At 32.9% G+C, this 17,429-nt stretch overlaps 2 protein-coding genes and 1 long non-coding RNA gene across 4 annotated transcripts in view; 1 reads left to right on the top strand and 2 right to left on the bottom strand.

Moving 5' to 3' along the window:
- LOC108750949 (protein mesh) overlaps positions 1 to 9,680 on the bottom strand; it is an 11,981-nt gene extending 2,301 nt beyond the window's left edge. The window contains exons 1-14 of one of the 2 annotated variants that reach the window (XM_018490831.1): positions 9,186 to 9,680; positions 8,404 to 8,645; positions 7,788 to 7,975; positions 7,360 to 7,675; positions 6,909 to 7,077; positions 6,581 to 6,838; positions 6,019 to 6,215; positions 5,801 to 5,946; positions 5,442 to 5,723; positions 4,394 to 4,863; positions 3,660 to 3,934; positions 1,854 to 2,280; positions 1,545 to 1,727; positions 469 to 870 (exon numbers count right to left, since the gene is read on the bottom strand). In XM_018490831.1, the coding sequence (XP_018346333.1) occupies positions 469 to 870; positions 1,545 to 1,727; positions 1,854 to 2,280; positions 3,660 to 3,934; positions 4,394 to 4,863; positions 5,442 to 5,723; positions 5,801 to 5,946; positions 6,019 to 6,215; positions 6,581 to 6,838; positions 6,909 to 7,077; positions 7,360 to 7,675; positions 7,788 to 7,975; positions 8,404 to 8,645; positions 9,186 to 9,606 (3,976 nt within the window). In that variant the 5' untranslated portion in view covers positions 9,607 to 9,680. The remainder of the gene's footprint in view (positions 1 to 468; positions 871 to 1,544; positions 1,728 to 1,853; positions 2,281 to 3,659; positions 3,935 to 4,393; positions 4,864 to 5,441; positions 5,724 to 5,800; positions 5,947 to 6,018; positions 6,216 to 6,580; positions 6,839 to 6,908; positions 7,078 to 7,359; positions 7,676 to 7,787; positions 7,976 to 8,403; positions 8,646 to 9,185) is intronic. The other variant, XM_018490830.1, reaches the window with a different exon arrangement.
- Positions 9,681 to 9,999: 319 nt separating this feature from the next.
- On the bottom strand, positions 10,000 to 13,950 carry LOC108750950 (CCR4-NOT transcription complex subunit 7). The gene is made up of 7 exons (XM_018490832.1): positions 13,757 to 13,950; positions 13,259 to 13,344; positions 12,291 to 12,476; positions 12,027 to 12,186; positions 11,631 to 11,907; positions 11,407 to 11,547; positions 10,000 to 11,144 (listed from the first exon to the last, which is right to left on the bottom strand). The coding sequence occupies exons 2-7, from the start codon at positions 13,272 to 13,274 to the stop codon at positions 11,016 to 11,018; spliced, it is 909 nt and encodes a 302-aa protein (XP_018346334.1). The 5' UTR covers positions 13,275 to 13,344; positions 13,757 to 13,950; the 3' UTR covers positions 10,000 to 11,015.
- Positions 13,951 to 14,618: 668 nt separating this feature from the next.
- Positions 14,619 to 17,429, top strand: part of LOC108750952 — a 14,336-nt gene continuing 11,525 nt past the window's right edge. The window contains exons 1-2 of the long non-coding RNA XR_001939460.1: positions 14,619 to 14,748; positions 15,635 to 15,691. This is a non-coding gene — a long non-coding RNA (uncharacterized LOC108750952). The remainder of the gene's footprint in view (positions 14,749 to 15,634; positions 15,692 to 17,429) is intronic.

Below are 17,429 nucleotides of genomic sequence, written 5' to 3'. Positions count from 1 at the left end.
ATATATATATATATATATATATCTATTACTTTTTCACATGTGTACAACATTCTTACATGTGTGCATGTAAGATGTATGATATTATTTGAAATTGGAATCAAAATACAAGGTATTGTCATGGTCTGATACGCACATATATATTGACTTAAAACGATGCGTGGAAATAAAGCAATTTCTGAGTAGAATATATCATTTGTACTGCAACTATATTTATATACTACTAATACTTTCTACCACTGTAGATTTAAATTTTATTCTTAGTTTAACTTACTTTTCATTTTTTTTTTCAATTCCAAGAATTAGAAATAAGGGATAAATTAAACCGAGACTAAAATTAATCTATTGTACATTGATAGAAATGGAAAATTTTTTTCAGTTGGTTGCACATTTCTACGACATAAGAAACGAATATCATTTAAACGTCGCTCTCTTTCGAAGGACTTCCTGTTTTTCTAATCGAGTCCGTGCCCGAATCTGACCCTGTGAGTGAGATAGGGTCCTTCAGGTCCCATTCTTTATCCTCGAAGTCAATGTCCGGTCTATTGGGTAGGGGTTCATGAGTGCGGTACACTCTGTCGTAACTACGGCGCTTTCTAGTGCCGCTATTAGTCTCAATTGTACTAGTGTCGCTTATTGGAGTAATAGCCCTATCGTCGTACGATTTTAACGGCGCGCTCTGTTTCAACGTGGACTCATTGTCGATACCAGAATCGCGCTCAGAATAACGCCAAGATTTCATCGAACCTCCCCGCGATTGATTCCTTCTCATATAAATAAAACCACCGGCGATGCAGGCCACCACGGGTATTAACACGGCGGAAATAATGCCCATTACGGTCCACGCTGTACGCTGAACATACTCGATTTGACCTATATTTATATTATAACAAGTATCAATTGTAGTACAAAAATGGAGGAAATATATAAAAGTTATGCTTTTCGCGGGTTTTCTCCGTGTCCAAATCCATTCTTGAAATGGCAACCTTTCATGAACCTTGAAGTCCACTTCATCAGGGCGAAGAGCAACCTAATACTTTAGCATTTCAAAAATGGATTTGGACACGGAGAAAACCCGCGAAACGCATAACTTTTATATAAAAAGCACCCGTGGAAGCTTCAAGAATATTATGGAGGAAATATATTAATTTGAAAATCACGTCGGAGGAAATAGGAAAAGAGATTACGTTGAAAGATATCAGTAAAATAAAGGAAGAAAAGAAGAGCTACGAAAATCATTGTCAAATCATTCAACAGGATTGTTTGTTAGCAATTCTGTGAACTTAACTTTGGTAGAAACAAATTCTTATTGATTAATTACTGTAAGATCAGATTTGATTTAACATTTACAATTTAACAAATTGATAGAATTTAAATTTTCTCTCGAATTAATCAATCTGATAAATGCGCTATCGTTAAATATTTTCTTTATTTTATACCTTATTGCATTTCTTATTTTTATACCTTAATTGTTTAGATCATTTAGTAGGTACGGTGAGATTGCAGTGAGAAACTGATGCATTAAATAATAACGTAAGCATACTTACGAAGGCATTCCGTGTATCCGTATTCTGGGACATTCCATCGTCCTTCCGGTGTGCACACTCGACGTTGATCACCAATTAGTATGAAATCCTGGTTGCATTCGAAACTTACTTTCGTTCCCGGGACAAATAGGAAATTGCTCTTACGTCCGAATCGTGGTGTTTCCAGTATACCACAGGATACAACTTGAAAATAAAAAATATATACATTGTACTAGTACAATATAAGCGTATGATAAAGTATTAATATGTTTAAATATTTCATTTAGATTTAGAAATAGTAATACTTGAAATTGTAAATTGTTTACTTACTTTCTTTATTGTTCAACGCTCGGATTTGAGTATAGGTGTCATAATAATTTCGAGTAAAATGCGCTAAATCCCGATTCAACGTCATAACGTAATCATACTGACACTGATACGAATCGCCGCAAAGATCAATCGCGCGGTTAATATCGTACGTCCTATTCGCTGGGAGTATTTCTGATGGATATTTTCGAAATTCCGGCTTAAATGTGCGATTAGCATAATAGCTCGCCGTCCTACCAAACTCCCTGTGAAATAAAGCCGCTCCTAACAGTTTGTTCTCTTTGTCTTCTAACATCCACTGTATTGCGAAATCTGTATGAATAGCTTCTGAATGATTTACACTGTTGATTGGGACTTGATATCCCAATGGACTTGTCAAATCATCTAGAGGATCAAAATTCCAAATACCGAAAAGTCCTCTGGTTTTATTCTACAATGAAAAAATATTTAATAAACATAGATTTATATTATAAATAATAGGCCTGTTCTTTTTAGATGAAGTTCTTGCACAGTTTATCGTTCTTCTTTTTCTCTTTACATTAGGAAAAAAAATGAATATGATACTATATAAGAAATTAAAAAAAAAAACAGGTTTTTTTGTAAACTTATACTTTATATAAAAAAAGATGGCAGTAGAGTCAAAATGTGGAAACGTATGAAATCGGTTAATCTTTATAGATTTGGACGTGCTGAACTCGAATATAAAGTTTATAATTCTCCAAAATCCATTTCTCCAAAAAAACTTTATGAAAATGTAATTTTTTTTGCAGAAAAATTGCATTTTCATAAAATTCCCAAGATTTTGGAGAATTTTAAGCTTTACTCTGCAGCAAAATATTATATTTCTCAATGAACAAATAATAACTGAACAAGAAATCTCTTTTTCTGTCATAATTTTAAAAACTGCAACTTTTTTGCAATGTAAAAATATTATATAACAATATTACACGACAATAACATGAACAAAACAAGATGAATGTCCGTAATAAAAGAAAACAAGATATTATATATATTATAACTAAAAAAAGAAATAAAAATTTTTTAAATTGTTTTTATTTAATTATATAATAATATAATAAAAAAGTCAAAAAATTTTTTCTTTTTTTTATTATAAAGTATTCTGGAAACCATGCTACTTACATTTCAAAGATTTTTTTCTTGTCTCTTATAGTTTCGACAATATTTATTTCAAAAGAGAAAAACCGATATTTTTCGAAGGGATGTTTCACCCCTTAAAAGTGAAAGCGGACACGTATAAAAAAATACGTGTCGCTTACTTTTGTCTGGAGAATAACATATTAAAAGCACATTAAGATCGGAGGGAGACAGTTAGATCTCTTTCCTTGTAAGAGATACCCAATTCAGTAACCACCATGCAGTGTATTTTAAGTAAAGCTAATGCTAATAGTGAAAAAGCAGAAACGCATTCATGCCCTCGCACGTAGATACGGATATTCATCTTTGTTTTGTTCATGTTATTGTATGTAACATTGATTTTTACATTGCAAAAAAATTGTAGTTTTTAAGGTCATTATAATAGAAAAAGAGGTTTCTTGTTCAGTTACTATTTGTTCATCGGGAAATATATAATATTTTACTGCAAAGTAAAGCTTAAAATTCTCCAAAGTCTGGAAAATTTTAAGCTTTATATTCGAGTTCAGCACGTCTAAATCTATAAAGATTGACCGATTTCATACGTTTCCATCACAAACAAATTTTGGCCCTGAACTGCCACTATTCTTTTATTGTATATTTATATTAGGTTCAATCCTTATACTATGTAATAGAAAAAAATCATTCTCTTCTTACCACATATATCCACGGTAGATACGTTCGAGCACATAAGAATCCTTCGTTCTCAACGACTTCTACACCAGCCCCAGTGTCAAGCATAATAATAACCTCGCTCTGATTCAAAATATACGTAGGAGTGTAAACAACAACCCCGGGGAAATGTTGGAATTTTAAGGCTGGTCTATCGAAGTATATTCTTTGACCGTCTGCGAAGACATCAAGCCGATATCGCCATTGCGCATGCCTGGGTCTCAAACGAACTTCGATGGTAGCGGAATTATTACCCCTCACTGCAAGATATATAACGCATTAATTAGCATCACATTATTGTTAATAGCGATATTAATATTAGACGAAGGCCGAAAGACTTTAACTCTCCAAAGATAATATCAACATCAATAACGACACTTTAGTTATTGATTACGCTAAGTCTGTGAGATCCAGTTAAATAATTGTATGTTAATTAAACAGCAATAATTTTAAGAAACTAAAATAATATAACTTGTGTAAAAAAATGTGTGTAAATACTAAATTTATTTTAATAATATAATTTATGATTTTAAAACATTGCAGTGTGTGTTTATTTTATTAGTAAATAATAAAATAAATTAAATTTGCGAATATAATACAAAGAATATGGTCAAATAGATTCACTGTCAGCTTCAAAGGGTTAAGAAAACAATTTAAACCTGGAAAGTTGCTAACAGAACGTCAGAAAATTTTCATGTAGTAGAACAGCAGAAACTCACCTACTACCGAGGTAAGATGCGTTGCCATTACGTTACCATAGATATTCTTCGGCATTTGCTCAAATCTACCTTGTACGTCGAGTTTATCTCTGACATCATTCACTCGTAGCAGAACGAATTCGCCTTTACCATTAAAAGTGTATTCCACGCCGTCGAACGTAACGAAGTGAGGATCACCGAATATCGCTGACACTCCCGGCGATTGGTAGGCAATGCAATCCTGCGATGGTCTCCGTTCAAATCGAAACGTTTCGCAACCGACAGCCTGTTCTTCCTGCCAGAGACAACACGCATACATAGGCACTACATCGTGCCACCATTGCGAGAGAGTCGGGACCTTGTTAGCCTCATTCCACGGAAAGAAACCCAAATTGTGAGATCGATGCGGCCGCGATCCCCATTGCTGATCATAAGACAGCATGAGAAAACCATTTTGATCGTAACAACATTGTTGCTCCGAACCGTCCAAACTAAAATAGCAGGAGTAAGCAGTGTATCAAAAGTTTTACATGTTAAGCTGTTGTATAAGTAGTGCTTTATTGTGATTTATAAATAAATGCTCTCATTCGAGAAATCAATATTAGTTGGCATATCGTTAATAAAAGTAACTCAATAAACATAACAAAAGTAACATAATAAAATATTAATATTTTTTAAAGAAATCGATTTATTAAGACTAATATATTTTTGTGTAAAAACAATACGTAACTCATTCACTTATATGAAAAAGTGTTGTATCCCTTATTACAACTCTGATAAAGGATGAAATTTGCGTTAAACCAGCAGTACTCGAATTTTAAAAATTCATAACATAGTTTTATCAGGAATACATTATAATTGAAAGTATAACATAGGGAAGAAAGTAAAATTAGAAAAATTGCATATTTATTCTATCCTAATTAAAATGTTCTAAATCAGAATTAAAAAAAATGCTCTATTGAAAAGTTGCTTAAGATGTGTCACTTTTATCGCAGCGATATACAAGTATGTGTAAAATATGCGTGTGTAAGAAATAGATAGTGTCCCTCCTAAACGGAAGATTACTTACTTGGGCGCGCCTGTTCTCACACAGTGAGTCGCACGTTGATTATAATAGCAATCTATATTTGAGTCTTTATCACAATTGTAATCCGGAAGAAAGCGACCTTTGTCGTACAAAGCATGATCTAGGATGCAAGGGCAAAGTGCCACTTCCGCGGCGAAGTTTTTGAGATATCGATCATGCATAATCCATTTGTCACAGATTTTCGTAGCCCATCGTGATCCGTATTGTCGTTCCCATTGAGGAGCGAAATACCAACCGAGCGGAATCGGCCTGCTCCATAAACTCCTATATAAGATTAAAATCTTTAAACGTGATCTCAAACGAACCATCAGTACATAAATATTTTATCTTAATAAACCTACGGTGTTATCGATAGTCCAGAGTATAAATGCGGTTCGGTCAAGTTGATTTGAATAAAGCCAAACACCATGTCCGTATGATATGGATTGTACTCGTCCCTGTATTTGGCTGGTTTGATGACATAATTACCAATATTGGTATGCGATCTCTGAAATGTATACAATAATTTAATTTAATTTACCTTTCACCTTTTCACCGTTTCGGATTGTCTTGTACAAACCTCCAAAACCGTTATGTATTCAAACTCGGGTGTGGTCTTCGTCTCTCTATATCCCCATAAGGATATCTGTATTCCTGCTCCAAAATTGGTAGTTAAATTATATGCGTTCCATGTGATTTTTATTTCCTCCGGTTTCTTCAAATGTACGGCCTCCTTATCAGTAAAGAAAATCCTCTCCGTTGCCGTTGCTGGAGTTTCTATGAATGAAAGTTTTACGCTAATCTTATTGAAGATAATAGAAATACTATTACTTCTCTATCACACATGATTAATATAGTCGAAGAAACGTATACACATTTCAAAAAAATATGGAGTGTGTATTTAACAATATGAATCTTAAATATAATTTTCACCGTTAATATAAACATCAACATGGTATGGATTTAACATCATGGGCTCAAATCATTTACATCATGTTAGTGTTTGTATCAATACAGTAAATTATATATTTAAAGTTGGTGTTTATATAATGAGAATTATATAAATACCACGTAATGTGAAATTTACATACATATTTTTTAGAGTGTATAAAAATTATTGTGATGTAGAAGAGAGATCTTACCAACGAAATATTTTCCCTTCCAATCGTAAGTGCCACTATCGATGGCGATATAAAAACGTATGTAACCTTCGTATTTCAAAAATGGTTGTACGCAAATCGCGCGATTCCTGTCTACTACCGTGCCCATCACTACTTCATTTTCGAAACGGCACTTGATCTTTTGACTCTCGTTGAAACACGGACCGGTGATGTTGACGACGGTACCTCCTAACATGTTTCCGGATTCCGGGGCGAAAACCAGCGGCAGATGAGCTCCGGCTGTGCATCATCGCGCAGTGAAAATCGTCATTCTTTAATTAATAATTATTAAAAACAATTGTTCTTTTACCAATGTCCTTATTACAGGTGCCCAGCATTATTTTTTCGTCTATCCTAAAAATATGGCGTCCTGGAAAACCATTAGCCCAGCCACGGCTTGTTAAATCACGGATCGTGGTCGCCTGAGAATAAGGTTTATACTCGTAACTTTGAGTACCGTTTCCAGCATTAAATCCCACCTATGATGAATGAGTTTTGCAAATAAATTTATGTTTTATCAGATGGATCTTTATTTTTGAAATAGTTCTTATTTTGCATTGCTAAAATTTTACTTTCCCAAACAACACACATATCTAGAAAACATTTTTGTAATATCTTTCAGATTATTTAGATATGTATATGTCTCAAATATCTTTATGTTTTATGATATTTTTACTGACTTGATAATTAACTTAGGTTTCGTAAAATTGAAGTAAAATATAATATGATATAAAACTTATCCTTATTTCGCGATTGCTTACAAATGCAGCGACTCCATTTTCGCCTTGTGTTGTATCACCGCCCGCTTCGGTATGACTCGTCCATTTAATGTTAAGGTAATTAAAAATAACATAAGTGAAGACTTCATCAGTAGCCAAAACTAGTTGAAATGTGTTAGTTGTATGAAGAGACAGATCGATACCACCCGTGAAGGACATATTTTTCCACGTTGCAATAAAAGCGTGTTTGGGTATGAATGAATCGGCGCCAACAACACCTTCACGGATGTCCCACATGACACGCTCTCGCATCTCTACGCCGAACTGATCGGTTCTCGATTGCAAATCCCTCTCGAGCCTAAAGAGCACAATTATTTTTCGTAAATCTCTTCAGCTTTTTCAGAAATTCCGTGTATAAAATACTAAAAATTTCCAAAATAATACGCTAATTTTAAAATTTATATCTATACCTAAAATACACTCCCGGTTTCCTACGATCGATATCGTTTTCTCTTAACATTCCTATGCGACATTTACTGAAGAAAATGCCGATGAAAGCAGGGTCATTCTTTTTAGGCCAATCTTTAATGGGAAAAACCAGAGGGTATGTAAGATGCTCTGGTGGATCGCTAAACTCCAAGTATCCATTGACAGTTAACTAAAACGTTACATTTTATTTAATTATGTATATTCAGCAGAGAACAAATTTTTATTTACCTCTTTTTCAATAACTCTGTGTACGGATGACAAACATCCAACAGAAATAAAGCCGAAACGTAAATAAAACGTAAGGGAAGAGTTTCTGGACAAGCATAAACGAAGTTTTTAGGAAACAAAAATTAAGACAACGAAACGCAAAAGAAATGTAAAAGACACGTTTTCTTTCATTGTCTCTATTTTTTCAGCTTCTATAGAAACTTCGATTACACTTCTGTCACTGTCCTCTAACATTTGACTTGCGTTTCAATTTTATTTCTACCGACGTTGGGATATTCGATTGATGAATTCAGATTTAAATTAACGTATGCAAATATTAAGTATTTATGATATTAGAAATTATATAAATAATTACAAAAATGGTCGTACTCTTGTATAGTTGAATCTAAAGCCGAAGAAAGGCAAGTGAAAATTCAAATTTTTATGGATCTGCAGATTTGTCGCCTGCAGAGCTGATTGGTAATCGCCCTTATCATCGGAACCACCCTTATCGAAGTACCAGTACATGAATTCAGACCGAATTTTTTCCAATCTATCTCTTGGTAATTCATAATACGGTTGATTATCATCCGGACGAGGCGCGTACCTATTAGCGTCAGGTGAATCCGAATCTGTAAGTACGCATCGAAAAAGGGAATCGATCACTTATTGCACAATATTAAACAATATTTATTCAACAATTATTGTAAATATTTTATATATTTTTATCCGAACAAGAACATTCTTAATTACATGTATGCAATATCATTCCAATATTAAAAATAAATGTAAATAATTAATGCGTTTAACTAAAAACCAATCTTTAATTAAATCATTAATCCATACGAGTTTATGATTTATCAAAATGGCTCGTCTCACCCAATGAATCATCCCCGATTCACATTAAAGTGAGTAACTGATAAACACACCGTGTGATAAGCAATGATATGGATTTTCTTTTATAGTGCGCGAGGTAAAAAGTACATAGAAACTTGAGAATGTTAGACTCACGTCAGATTATTTTAAATGACCGTTTCAGAAATAGAACAATTTAGAAAAAATGCAGTCCTTTCAAAAAAAAATTGATAGAAAATAAATTCGTCAACTATTGTTGCTTAATACTATACTGATTGCGAAACGATGGTCACGCCCACTGATAATGGATTACATACCGTATCTTACATATTTTCCATTCTTTTCGTTCGCTATTTTACCGAAAGCTATTTGAACGGTGGGTGAATCCACTGCGGATTCGCCTTTTGCTGCAAAAGCATTTTCAACTTCCGTCAAAACTTGCGAATTTTCTACGTCGTCTTTCTTTTCAACGGGAGCTAAATCTTTCTCCTCCACAGCCAGATCTTCGGCCTCCAGAGGAACCTCCTTCGTTTGCGGTAGCAAATCGACGTTTTCCTCCGCAATTAGATTTTCATTCGATTCAGGTAAATTCAATCCAAATGCACTTTCGAACGTCTCACTTTCATTTTGCGCGATAATGCTACGTGGTGTTAATGAGAGAAGACAGATGAGAAGAAGGATCCATTTTAATAATGCGAAAATGCCATCGAGCTCTTTCCACGACGCTCGAGGTCGCATTTTCGTAAAGCGCGGTGGTATACTGACTAATTACTTTAATACGCACAACGAGACTGAACTCGGATTCAAGTAACAGGTCGCGATAACAGGTACTGATATCATCGACTCTAATATGATAACATTATCTCTTTACTACAGATGGGTGCGTAGAACGAACGGGGGGGAAAGTAAAGACCTGTATGTTCTACTTACAAGAAGGGCGTTTCCACTTACGAGAAAATGTATTTCGTCGATAGAACGATTAAGTTGTTTACAATTTGCTGTCGTAAATAGATTAAAATTCGTCATTTTAAAGGAAAATTATTTATTCAATTTTTGCAACTGTCATATTTACAAAGCAGATATTTTTAGTACGATTAGTTCGAAAATGTACTAAAATCTTTTTATTCTTTCTTGCATTCTTGAGGACGACAGGTTTTACAATAAAACACGTGCAGTATATAAGCAAATATTATATATGAAGGCTATTTCATCTTTAAAGTCTTACTTTTTTTACATTAACGCATCACTTACGGTATCCGTTATATGCATAATAAAAATGTATGATGCTCTTATATCAATATATTTTATATATTCAACTTAAAATCGCGGACAGCCTAAAAACGGTGTACTTTCCTCCATTGCAATTTTTTTAAAATGTATAATACGAATTTTTCGCGTTTAAAATGTGTATCGCGCTACAAATGCATCATAGAATAAATATACATATTAACAGTAATAGATACGTCTGCACAGTGTATAGAGTGTATCAATAATGTTCGACAAGTTCATATTAAACGATTAAATATTTTTTTACAACAAGAGAGAGAAACACATCTTTTCATTATAATCGTATTATTCATATACGATAATGAGATGTATATCTGCTTAATGTTTGTAACAAGTTGCAAAAAATTCGGTTATTCACGAAATATTCCTGTAAATGTCGAACACATCGAACATTACTAATACATTTAGCTGTAAATTATGTTTGGTTTGGGTATGTTAAGCAACTTTCTCGCTTTTTTTATGCATTATTCGAGTTAAATATGTATACGGCAAGGATCTTAAAAGTAGGGGAAATTATGGAATTTTTGTACTGCGACGGTATCTTATATCAATATTGTCCAAATGTTTACAAAAAATTATATTACATTTTTTATGCTGTTGTAAATCTTTTCAATTGATGGTACGTATCACAGAAGAAATCTATAAAAGTCACAGAAAGAATTCAAAAAAATTAAAAAAAGGAGAGAGATCTTAAAGAGACACGTCTAAATTGTTTTTCGCGAATGGAACCTACAGCAATGATGTCAATATAATATTGCGGATATGAACCATACACTTCATCATTAAGTGAAAAGACTTTTTTATAACATTTTATTTGTAATGAAATAATCTCTCTGTTACGGTTGATTCTTTCTTTAACATTACGACGTTGAGGCATTATCTCCATTACTGTCCATATATCCGCCAGATCCGTTCATGACAAATGACGTTCCCAAACCGTAGAGATGTCCACAATATTTTGCATCATCAATATTATCTTCGAAAAACATCTAAAATAAAAGTCAGAAGCAAATTAGAACTTTACGTATAAACCTAGACATGATCAAAATCGAGACATAAGACATATTTAAAGGATATCTTATATCCTGATTTTGACTCGCATAGAACTCGCAATCTAAGAACGTAATACATATTATTTTTATAATTTTATTTGACAAATTATATATTATTAAATTAAATTTAGTAATTTAATTTAGCTGTTTTCATTAAAGTTTATTATTAAAGTTTATATTGTATTTTAATTTAACTTACTTCTCGCATCTTAAAAAAGACCATTCCAGTAAGAAGGGAATCGGAACCTGCTTGATGCTGAGGACCTACTCTTTGAATTTCCAGCTGTTCTGCCACTTCTTGTAAACCGCCTTTCAAGTTCTTGCACGATTTCATTAAGTACTATGTAATATAAAAATAGAACATATTTTTTATGTTTCTTTTATTCTTAATTAATTTTATTTTTTTTTAACAAAACAACTCACTTTTACATCATATATCGTTGGAAAGTATATCCTAAGAAGCTCAAAAAATTCACTTTCTTCCTGTGGCAATTTTTGATCCGTCAGGAGTTTCAGTAAGTAACCAAAGTCATAGCCAGAATGAAAGGATAGCCATTTTATGTCATCAACAAGAACAATTCCTGATGTCATTAATAGCTCAGCAAATTCTAAAGGATCGATGCCTTCCTCTTCATGTTTTTTGAACTGTATACCACTATTTTGTAGCATATCTATACTATCCTGTGCATACATGTCTTCACTGATAACAATAAAATACACACTTTATTACCGGAATTATTTTTTTAAAAATTTAACAAACTTTGAATGTAATTATCTCAAACTAAGAATTAGATGTTAATGTTAGTAACATATACTTACTGTAAGTTGAATTTAAAATTAAATTGCCATGTTGTATAACTACCGCCCGGCGTATTCCCTGATTCGTCAAGGAATGTGAGACCAAGTTGAATTATTCGTAAAAGATCTACATTGCAACGTAAGAGCTGGTATTGATAGTCGGCATTGGTTCTGAATTCTCCTGTTCCAAAGAAAAAAACTTGCAATTTGCACATGCTCCCGGAAGTAACATATTCCATTACGGAATTTCTATTATGTATGGAATACAAAAATATACATTCTTACCAATAGGCCTAGCTACAACACCTGGAAATTCTGTATCCATTGCGATATACTGATATTGTTGTACGACTTGACGAATTGTACGAAACTCCTCTTCTAGATTGTGTCCCCATACATCTCTGATTCCACATTCTTCATTACTGGGCATATTCCCTCCTCCCTTTTGCTGCCCTATTTGGTTGGTCCCACCTAAAAGTTCATTCATAACAAAATTCATTTTACAATAAAATATATATAATATCATTAAATATTAGATATATAGAAATAATAAAAATATTCCATGCTTCTCTTTCCATTCCTTAATTAATTTGTTGTTAATGTAATATTTGACAAAATATATGAAATATACATATTTAATTTTACAGACTGCTATTATAAGACTTGAGTGCCAGGAACATAAAAGTGAAATTTTTATAATAAAAGTCTCTTTAAAAGTTCATAAAATTAAATATTCATACAATATTCATATTTATATATAATTATAAATGCACATCCTCCAAAAATGATTTCTTTATTCGTAATATAATTACATGATTCTCAACCAATTAACGGTTAATTTTTTTAACGCTAAATCGATTGTTTGAACAGCTTCAAATAGATATATATTCTTCACAAATTTTGCAAAAAATCACATCTTCTCTGGTATTGATAGTACAAATGCATGTTTTTCAATAGTTTCATATGTACTAACACAATATCATACGAAACTTCTATCTCCTTTATTACATCTACCTTTTCATCCACTTGAAACTCGTTCTTTATCTACTTTGCTTCCATATTCCTGTAATGCGTATGTCTTTCAATTATCAATTGGATATATAAAGATTTCACTTTTAATGTTCCTGATCCAGTATACGTAACTCTTAATTTATAAAGCGTTACCCAGTATCATCGCAAAGATCATATATATGATTACTACATTTTCTTTATGTTGCAAATAGAGATCAAATGTGCATCATGCTTGTACACACCGGTAGCTGAAGGCATATTCCTGCATTCACCGGGGCTATGCTTGTCTTCAAATTCCTTCTGTCACGGTCTTTCCTTCTTCATATCACTGGAAATTTGTGAATAATCAGTGAAATAACCTCTTACGTAACGCCTGCAAACTGTTAGTGACCAAGAGAAACTTGAAATGTGATCTGCATCGTATGGGGACTACGTATCATTAGTAATAACAGCTAGCACTGGATCCTCAGTCACTATTGCAGGCAAGACAGGTTATGGATCGCGGGTAAACAATAACAGTTCATCACAGTGGACATTGCGCAAAGATGAAACGCGGACCGGAGAGAACACGAGTGAACACGAGTGCGAGAACATCGTGGGAGAACGACGCGGGACAGCAGAACTCGTTATTTGTTAAATAAGTTTACTGGGGAACCAAGGGGGGTTATGTGCCCTCCCCTGGAGTAAGCAGAGAATGTCATCCACGAGGTGCACGGACGGCACCGCGCGGCAATCCGTACCTTGCAGTATGATATATTCCTGGTCAGCAATGTCTGAGCGCAAAACGATTTAATCGAGACTGCACCCACTATCTTGCCGTGTCAAATCATGAACGGTTTAAACGACTTCTTTACCTCACGAGCTCAGTACGCGCGACGGGCGCTTCGATCGCTAAGATCAGAGAGAAACTTGAGAGAGAGCCAGAGAGGCCATCCCGACGTTTTACGTAGAACCGTCAAAATCGCCCATACACTAGCGCCAGTACATCTATTAATGATTTGGAACTACATAGCTACGTCACAGTGTAATTGTGGTATTGGCGATCACGGTGTCGAAAATAAATATGGTGCAAGTTAAGTTTAAAACTTTGCTATGTATTTTTTAAAAGATTAACAGCGTACTTATAAGTTCGATCTTTCTTTCGTGTAGTCTTTACGATCATCATCTATTTTCTCTCTAATTCGTTTTTAATTTTCAAAAAGAATATGATTTTTATAGTCCGTATTCAGGACATGCTTTTATCGATAAATATACGTTTTTACCTTTCTATAGTATATAGTAATGTGAATGATATGTTAATGCTAAATACACACTATCATAAAGCATATAAAGTGCGTTTAGAGTGCGAGCGCTTCTCGAGAAACTCACAGATCTAATCTTCGAAAAACATTGAATTTTTCGGCGCGTAGCGCTTCATTATATATTCCATCTGAAAGCTAGTGTCCATCCAATAAGTGTTCAAATACAGTGCCCATCGCGATCATTGGCTGGTACGTGAGCAGTGGGGACATGTCGGTTAACATATCCATATAAATAGCGCGTAGTTTGTGGCTTCACGCTTTTGCGACTTGAGCAGTGACATGTTACGTTGCGTTTCGCGGAGAAATACAGCCCTGATTTCGAATTAATTATTATATAATCTTTCTGCAAAAAGTATCTTACAAAGATCTCTATCAGTATTAGAAAACGACAAGAAATGGGTTCAAAAGGATCATTAGAATTTGCCAACGAGGTACTTAATTAACAAATCTATTATTAAATTATTATTTTCACGCGCGACGCAAAAACATTTCGAGAACCGATTGCTTTAAGATTGTTTAAGAACTCTTGAAACTCTTGACCGGTAATGGTTTATGCCGTATTATAGAAATATTCAATGTTATTATCGATTCCATTGTCATTTTTCCACTGGGTATAGAGATTTAGTTTAATATAGGTATAGGATTTAGTTTAAAATGTGACACGGTAAACTAGGTAGTGAACTTTGCGTCTGGTTCCTAAAACATTTTAAATATCTCATAATGTAGATTCAGCGCTGGTAAACTAATCATTCGTTCAAACGCATTTTTCGCAATATGATTCGGCTGAAAATCATGATGCGTAGCGCAATCGTGTCGCCGTGTCGCGTCGCTTTTAACGCGTGAAGTTAACCGCGGGCTGGAGATGAAATCGCTTCACTGTTTTGATCGCATTTACATTTCATTCGCGCCGCGGATCGCGTCAGATAGGGAATGATATGGCGGAATGGATCAGCTCTGAGACGAGTGACGCATTCAAATATAGTAATTAAAATCCAGATTTAATATTTAATATTGTCTATATTTAATTCTTTTTCGATATTTAACTACTGCTTAGCTATATAGATTCGGTATTCATATACTGATAATCTGTTTAAACGCAAAATTTGTTCAGTCAGAAATGTATCGCATGAATAATTAACAAATAGATTCTCGGATATCAAAATCTACATAAATTCATACTTTTACATTTAATTTGCATTATAATACGAAATAACAACCATTATATATTATCTTGAAATATGAAAATTTTTTCGGACAATAAAATGAAACCTTTTCTCACCAACTTAATATATAATTACATTTACTCTTCATTTACAGATTGTGGTGAACAATGGAATGAACTGACTCCGAGACTAGTGGCATCGTGATCAAATGGTAATTGAAACCCATTAAGTTTGAATTTGTCGATTATTGCAATATTTAATTCGCATCTTAATATGAATTCGGTATATTTGTAATTTTATTTTTTATTTTCTAAATTATAACTTTCTATTTCCTACATTATAATAAGTATCTTATTTCAAGTAAATGTTAATATAAATAGTAAATACTATTTGCCTTTTTTATATTTATTATGCAAAAATACTCATATTTTAAATATAATTTTAAATAGAAATTTTATAGACGCACCCTTTAAATAAATATTTCTATTGAATCTATTTCAATTGTTTTCTGCACTGAAAAATATATATTTATTTATTTTTTATTTCAACTATCAGATAAGTGCCATATATTATAGACGCTTTTTTAATAGTTTTTTTCGAAAGAAGTCTTATGAATTTTAAAATATCTTTATGATGTTTTTAAAACGTCTCAATGTTCTCTAGGTAAATAAAATTTACAGTTGATAATATAAATAGCTACACATGCTTCAAAACTTGAATTATTTTTAGATATACGTCTTTTCAAAACGTTTAAAAGACATTTTTTTGGAAAAGTTTTAAAGACATCTATTTCAAGACGTTTTTTTGGATGTATATCAGACACGCGCGTTCTTTGGAAATTAATATAGTAATAATCTGATTTATCGGTCTAATGTAATTTCCATGAAATCGATAAGTCAGACTACTACTATGACCTGCTGGAGAAAATAGTTGAAATAGAAAATAATTAAATAAATAAATTTTTTTTTTAACACAGTACAGGGAAACAATTGAAATAGATTTAATAGAAATATTTATTTAAAGAATGCGTCAATCGATTATTACTATTTGAAATACAAGTATTTTGTGTAGTAAATATAAAACAAGCAAATAGTATTTATAGTATTTACATTAATATTTACTTGAAATGAGTATCTGCGGATTAATATGCACTATACTGTATAATGTATAATCTAACACGTACAGTGCGAATCCGAAACATGTCTGTGTACTAATGCCCTCTCGGTAAATATTGCATTACTGTGAGAAACCACAAGCTAGAGAGGATGGGCAATATTATCATTTTTATTAATGTTAGCATGATTAAATATTTATTTCTTATATAAACACAAAAATCTATAAATAATTTTATTGCGAAAAATATTATCTGAACTGGGATTGAACTCCAAATATAATATATGAATTTTTCTGTTTTATTCTTTATTATTCCTTATACATTACGCTGGATGATTTCTTCGCGATAAAATTGCTTCGCGATATATGTAGCAAGTTGTGTCTACTATATAACTTAGAGCAACTTCCTTTATAGAGGACTATAGTCTCGTTTATGCAGGAAGTTATTCTAAGTTATGCAGATCATAAAGTGATCGTCTTTGCTGCTGTAAATTGAAAGGGCCGGAAGCGATCAGGTGTACACTGACGAAAGCTAATATTTTTTTATCAAAAATGTAATGATGGCCATAAATTGTGACAACGTGATTTTATGGCATTAAAATATAATAATATTTAATAATATATTAATATTTATTGTTGAAATATAATAATATTTAATGTCCGTTTTCGCGCGCGCGCGCGCCGCGCGATTTGGAATTATTTTCTCCATTTTACTTCAAATATATTTTAAATACGTTATTTTATAATATAATAATTTAATAATGAAACATAGTAAGTATTAAAATATGTGCTAAATACGGAGATACAATAAAGACTAAAGCACAAGTCACAGTTTA

Source organism: Trachymyrmex septentrionalis, unplaced genomic scaffold, assembly GCF_001594115.1.
Source record: "Trachymyrmex septentrionalis isolate Tsep2-gDNA-1 unplaced genomic scaffold, Tsep1.0 scaffold392, whole genome shotgun sequence".
NCBI lineage: Eukaryota > Metazoa > Arthropoda > Insecta > Hymenoptera > Formicidae > Trachymyrmex > Trachymyrmex septentrionalis.
This window is presented reverse-complemented; position numbering and strand designations above follow the sequence as displayed.